At 43.8% G+C, this 6,792-nt stretch overlaps 1 protein-coding gene across 1 annotated transcript in view; it reads right to left on the bottom strand.

Annotated features, from left to right (window-relative positions):
* Positions 1-484: 484 nt before the first annotated feature.
* The window catches only part of DUSP16 (dual specificity phosphatase 16), a gene marked incomplete at its 5' end in the record, with an annotated part of 13,014 nt that continues 6,706 nt past the window's right edge, over positions 485-6,792 (bottom strand). The window contains 3 exon segments of the mRNA XM_010290692.1: positions 485-1,661; positions 5,269-5,392; positions 6,087-6,246. Coding sequence (XP_010288994.1) covers positions 485-1,661; positions 5,269-5,392; positions 6,087-6,246 — 1,461 coding nt within the window.

Raw genomic sequence — 6,792 nt, 5'->3', positions numbered from 1 at the left:
GTCTCCCTCCAGAGGTTGGCTCAGTGTCAGGGCTAAGGTGCACTGGTGAAGATGCGGGGCATGAGGAGGGGAGACCAAAACTAGCTTTGATGGGTAGGAGCGTGTTCCAGTGGAACCAGAGAAAGGGTTTAATACCAAGAGAGTTTCCTTTTTAAAAACCACTGAAAGGATGTGCAATCCATTGCATATAATTGCTTCCTCTGTCCGGGAAGGATCTTTGAAATGTTCTGCCCTTCTCCAGGAAAGGGGAGAAGAGAAACCCAGCGGTACCCTCGGTCTCCTCGGGGAGATGCTCACTGGTCGTTTCTTTGCCGCATTGATCTAGTCACTGCGTTCACGCTGAAGCCTCGTGTTTCTTCCCTGCCCCCCACTTTTTTTGCACGCAGTTTGTTCTTTTCAGATTTACAGGGACCTCTCAAACGCTGCAGGAGAGTGGCCTGGAGGGGGAAGCAACTCCGATACAGTCACACAAGCCTGCTGCCCCTCAAGACACTTCAATGATTTCCATGCTGCCCGAAAAGCTCGACTGACTGCCTACTTTCCCCAGTTCTTCTCTGGATCTGTTGTCCGACAGGATGCTCTCCCCAAACTCCATCTGGCAGCTTCTGCGTTTGAACTGCTTTTCAAAAGAGCTTTCCTCGTGCCAGCTCCGCCTGGAGTCACCTCGGTCGCCCTGCTTTGGCCTCCTGCGCACAGCGCCGGCTGGGTCACAGCCCGTGGGCAGCTGACTACAGCTGTAGGCAGAGTAAGCAGCGCTGTTCCCGTAGATGGCGGAGGCAGAGTAGAAATGCGAGGACTCGGCTGCAAAATACCAGCTGTTGGTAAGGGATGTAGCCGACGTCTGAGGAGCCAAGATGTCCGAGTGCCAGCCTTTGAGGCCCAGCCCGGCAGCGGACTTTGCCAAATGCTGCTGGCTGGTGGAGAGACCAAACAAGAAGTTCGTTCGGTAGTTGTCTTCCATGCTCCCGCTCCGGTGGAGGGGGTAGAGGAGCGACCGCTGAGTGGCCGCGCTGCTGCCGGCTCGCCCCAGGTGTTGCCGTTTGCTCTGGCTGTCCAGCTGCCAGGTGCTCTGGGGCTTCTTGGCAGGGTTTGCTTCCTCTTTGTCAGGGCTGGTTTCTGGGGTCTGCTCCGAGACCTCCTGGACGGGGGAGAACTGACACAACTTGCTGCTGCCCTCTAAAGCGGTCGTGTGTTTGTAGTATTCCAGGGTGTCTTCAGAGGAGGCAAAGCCCTGAACCGATGCAGTCACGCAGTTGCTGCTTGCGGAGTAGGATACAGATTTGATATCCAAAGAAAAGGAGCGCTTCAGCCGGTTGCTGTCCTCCACCTTATCTAGGGAGACGTGCAGTCCGTTTATGCCCTGTACCAGCGGGCCATCTTCCAGAGGGGACACGTGGCCGTGTGGCACACCGCTGCAGTCCGGCGGCTTCTGTTCCACGATCTCGGAGGTAGCGGTAATGCAGAGCTGGTTAGCGGAGAGGCTGCTCTGCCCACCTTCTGGGACCAGCATGTGCTCGCTGCTTTTTTCCAAATGCAGGAGTTTCAGCTTACTAATATGTCCAGGCTGACTGCTCTGGTTCTTGATCTTTTTCTCAAAGTCCAAAAGCTGGCCCAGAAAGTTGAAGTTGGGAGAAATGGTTGGCCTTTTTTCTTTCACAAATCTGGAAAGAAGGGACAAAGAAAACAAGAATTACTTTAAGGACTTGCTGCTCAGACCTGAGATAACCCCAGAGCAACTGCTGTGAATGCTAACAGCCTAATCTTAACTTGCCAGGATGCTTGGACTGAGGTTCAGTCAAGCACAGGAAAACATGGATGAAAAAAAAGCAGCTTTTAAGCAAGATAATGCTAGATGCTCTTCAGTTCTCTCTGGTGGCTAAAAAGGGGAAAGAAGGCATTCTTTGTACCTCTTTATGATGTCCACAACAAGGTCTGAGAGAATAATTTTCCATATTTTACTTCACCAGTGAGATCTCGACCTTGGTTTCTGACCAGAGTTAAGAGCTCCTCATGTTCTGCATGAACAGCATCAGAGCCACCATGCCCACTAAGCCATATCCTGACATGCGACATCCACACATTCTTGAACACTTCCAGTGATGGTGACTCCACCACCTCCCCGGGCAGCCTGTGCCAATGCTTGACCACTCTCTCAGTAAAGAAATTTTTCCTAATACCTAGTCTAAACCTCCCCTGGTGCAACATGAGGCCCATTTCTTCTTGCTCTGTTGCTAGTTACTTGGGAGAAGAGACCAACACCCACCTTGACACAACCTCCTTTCAGGTAGTTGTAGAGAGCGATAAGGTCTCCCCTCAGCCTCCTCTTCTCCAGACTAAACAACCCCAGTTCCCTCAGCTGCCCCTCATAAGACTTGTGCTCCAGACCCTCACCAGCTTCGTTGCCCTTCTCTGGACACACTCCAGCACCTCAATGTCCTTCTTGTAGTGAGGGGCCCAAAAGTGAACAGAGGATTCGAGGTGTGGCCTCACCAGTGCTGAGTACAGGGGCACGATCACTTATACTACTTACACACCTGGTGGAACATGGACAAGGTGCAATGCATACTTAAAATGTTTTCCTGGACCAGGACTCTAAATGTATGAAAGACTTAAGTAGTAGAAGTCATGTCATATGCTTCAAAGTTAAATACAAAAGCAATACTTAGCTATATTGAAAATCAGACGGTAGGAGGTGAGTATTCTTTGCTTTTTACAGGCTGTAAAACAGAAAGCTGCCCAAATCCTTCCTTTTTTTTTTTTTTTCATTTTTGTTTTGTTGTTGTTTTGTTTGGGTTGGGGTTTTTTTTGTTTTAAAGCATTCCTGGAACTATGAAGGTACCAGATGGCAAGGGAGTTAACAAGGGAAGAAACCTGGAAGAGCTAAATCTAGTACAAAGGCGCATATAATGTATCACTGGGAAAATTAAATATTAGTAAAAACAAAATCTCTCTGGGGATGTATATGGAAGGTGGGTGTGCAGCCATTAAAAACAGCATGAAAAAAATTTGAAGGTGTACTTGTGCATATAAGTATACACGAGCACAAATGCAAGCAAGCACATAAAAAAAATTTAAAAAAAAGAAGTACGTTTTCTTTGATAAGTTGCCAAACAACAAACAGTAGTAGGAATAGTCGAGCTGATGTGATGACCTGGAAGATCAGATTGCGCAAAGTCATAGCAGAAACATCCGCCATGAAATGCCAGCACTGGCAAATGGAGAAAACTAGTCAGGCTCTGCAGAAGAGATTCTTAAGGCCGATCTCCTAGCATTGAATGTGGGGGCTTTTATTCCAGCGTAAGCAATTTGCTCAGAAGAATTCATACAGTCTTCATTCATTCTTTTCCAGTCAAAGCTAGTTGTACTTGTTACTGGATTTGTTATTTAAAGCAAGATCCTTCTGGTCAACACTGCCATTTCTGACCTGTGTTCTGGTAGCCTCTCCCTTCCACCCTCTCCTTGTCTCACCCCAAAATATTGGGCAGTCCTAAATTTAAAACTAGCTTTATAAAAAATGAAAAAGTTTCAAGTCTGTTGGATCCCCCCAACAAGTTTTAAGGCTTTACAAACTTTTTCATTTCGAAATGCACACTCTTTTTTCCAATTGGAAAACATGCATAACATTTAATTTTGATGTTTGTTTCCCTTGTATCATCCATTATTCAAAAGAAAAGATTAAAAACGTTTATTTCCTTAGATCTAGAGATCCCAAACCAGGGAGTGAAATGTGCTGCAGGCTGTTCTCACTAAGCCATATCAAAGGAAATATAGCAAAATATAATCCAAATTTCACACTAGTTGTTCAATATTAACAGTGCAAAGAAAAAAAGGCCTAGGATGATTAATCCTTCACGCTCAATTGCCACTTCTGGTTAAGAAACAAATGAGAATTTAATGCAGAGATTTCATGGAGGAGTCTAGAAGCAGCACTTCAGAAGTTCCCTGAAGCATACGCATGTTAGAAGTGTTTAGTACTCTACAGCTTAACCTCCAGCCCACTACAGCCTGAGCCCAGAGAGGGTTTTTTAGTGACTCAAGCTCGTATCTTGCACAGCATCCATCCACATCCGCTAATTCAACCATATTATCTATATCTACATAATAGAGTTTTCACCTACGCCTGGTGGAAGAAACCTGTTTCACCATACATCCTGAAATTACTGTGCAACACTAAACTGTGAGCAGGCTCTAGCGAGAAACAGTGGAAAATTTCTAAAGCAATGGGAGAATGATTGTAGTTCAGGCACCTCTTCCATGGGCTTTTTTCACTGCACACGTAATTGTGTTCATCGGCTTAAAAGAAAACGCCCCATGGAAATCATGTTCCACAAGGGAATATCAAATCTTCCTCTTTCTGTCCTCATCAGTGTTTTAGAGACAGTAGCAGGAAACACTCTGGTGATTTGGAAAGTACTACTCTCCACCTGCTCCAGTGCAATTGTTCAAATTGCTTCTGCACCACAGACATTATAGTGATGTGTCAGCTGTGCATATATAGCATACAAAAAGAAAACCACCATTTTCTGTACAACACAACAAAGCTGGTTGTCAAATGAAATAGAGAAGTCATGGTAAGCTGCAACCATGCCACCTGGAATCTAGTGAAGTGTTCACAATCCATGTATAGAAATACGGAATTTGAAAGGTTAAAAAAGGAGGGGTAGGGGTGGGAGGGGGTCCCACAAAAATTCCCTGACACCACAAGGAGCCAACACTTGAAAATACTTTCCGGTTGAGTTTAATACCAACAAAGAAGCTTTCTTAATTCCTAGACATTTCACCTGCAGGCAGTTCTTTGAGAGCATTACCAAATACCAAACTGAAGTCAACAGCTCCAGCCTAGCATTTGACACAAGCATGATTATAAATACCCTCAGTTCTCTTTCTTTAACCCTATCCATTCCATTCTCTCTCTGACTTACAAGAGATTGTCATATGCGTGGTATTGCTGTGTGTGTATATGTACGTACATACACACACATTTAATAAGCAGTTTAAATTCCATCTGTTTGCTTACTCGGATCAAAGACCAACATCAGCATTTTGTAGGTGGGGAATTAATATTAGGTGTGTGGTGTCTGCACACCACCACTAATTTGTTTATGGAGGAAGCCTACACTTAAAACAAGAGTGTGCAGAGGCCAGTGAACTACTGGATAAAATAACATGTCTGCTTCTACCCTTGGTCATATAACTTTTATTCTTCACCTTAAAAAACAAGCCAACAGGCACAAGAATTAAAATCAAGGGATTTTTTTTTTTCCTTACCTGTAAGCTTCGTCTAAGGACATATCCATTCTTTTCATGATATATGCAATAGCGATTGTGGCAGAGCGAGATATTCCAGCTAAACAGTGCACTAACACACGGCCATTTGATGCTTTTGCTTTTTCTGCATAGCAAAGAAATGGGCAAGTGTCACACTCAGCAGCATTATACCACGATCAAAAGTTTGCAGAGAAAGCAATGTTATTTAGAATTGTTCAAAACTTCCAAATTAGCTGTTAATTGCAAACCTCATGGAAGCTTTAAACAAAAATCACTTATTTTCTCTAGCACTGTATAGCACTGAGTATAGAAAAAGCATGCGATTACACACAGGAAACATACTGCAGTTACAGCATACCGCATTTTAATGTGCACATAAACAACCCTATTTAGATGTCTGAGAAAGGTGATTGTTTCTAATTTTATACACAAGTAAAAAGCAAGCATTCATGATGGAATAATTTGGCCAGTTCAAATTTGGCTAGCTCACTGCTCAATGCTAAAGACAGGATCTGTATGTCCAGTTCTCTAATTCGCATTCTGCAGGCATATAGCGAGCATCTACCAGGTTGCCGGAAAGCAGAGTTGTGCTCTTAAAAAGTGTCTTTGTTCCTCAAATGCTGGAACATGCAGTGGCAGAATCTCCCTACGTTATTTTGCTTCTGTGCTTCTAAAGTGATGGTGACTGTGTACATAGATCCTTAGATAGATAGATCCTTTGTAACACCCAGAAAGCATTCAGGTCGTCTTCAGCCAAAACAGCAAGGTAGACACACAAAGAAACGGTTTTAGAGAGAGAATTTAAATTTTCTTCTCACCTATAAAATCGACTGATTTATCCAACCAAGGCAAAATTTTCTCACAAAAGCTGTCGTTCACAGGGACTCTGAGGAAGTGGGATTCCGGAATAAAATCAGGCTTTGGACACGTATTGCTGGCGTTTAGTACATAGCCAATATCATTCTGCTGCATCAGCTCCTAGGAGAGAGAGAAAGATTAAGCCTAGAGAAGTCAAATGGTACCTTTGGCACATTACAAGAAACCATGAACCCAAAACACATCATAAAGCTAAAAACCGAACTGGAATTCATGTTTGAATTGCTCTAGCTGTATTAGAGGCATTCTTTTTTGAAAAACGACAACTCCGACAACTCAAACAACTTTTAATGAGACGTCCAATATGTCCAAATAACATACAGACTGCAAGGTCCATAAAAGCAAAGTTAAACAAGAGAAGTAATGGTAGAATACCTGCTGCTACTATGAAGCATCACTTCCAAGCGAATGCACTTTTTGTGACTTTGGTTTAAATTCTCACCATGCAAGCTGACAACATAACCAAACAGTAGTTTGCTGATGCAAATACCTGTTTTCTGGATCACATATCTAAATAAGATTGAGGTTGTCCCATCACAGATACTGGTGAGAAATATAAAATGAAACTGATGCCTCCTGTGGTCACCTCAAAGTACCCGTGACTTCCTTCTTTCTAAGGCAATAGTGCAAAACTCACTCAAAACCTTG

Source organism: Phaethon lepturus, unplaced genomic scaffold (genome assembly GCF_000687285.1).
Source record: "Phaethon lepturus isolate BGI_N335 unplaced genomic scaffold, ASM68728v1 scaffold3107, whole genome shotgun sequence".
Classification (NCBI taxonomy): Eukaryota; Metazoa; Chordata; class Aves; order Phaethontiformes; family Phaethontidae; genus Phaethon; species Phaethon lepturus.
This window is presented reverse-complemented; position numbering and strand designations above follow the sequence as displayed.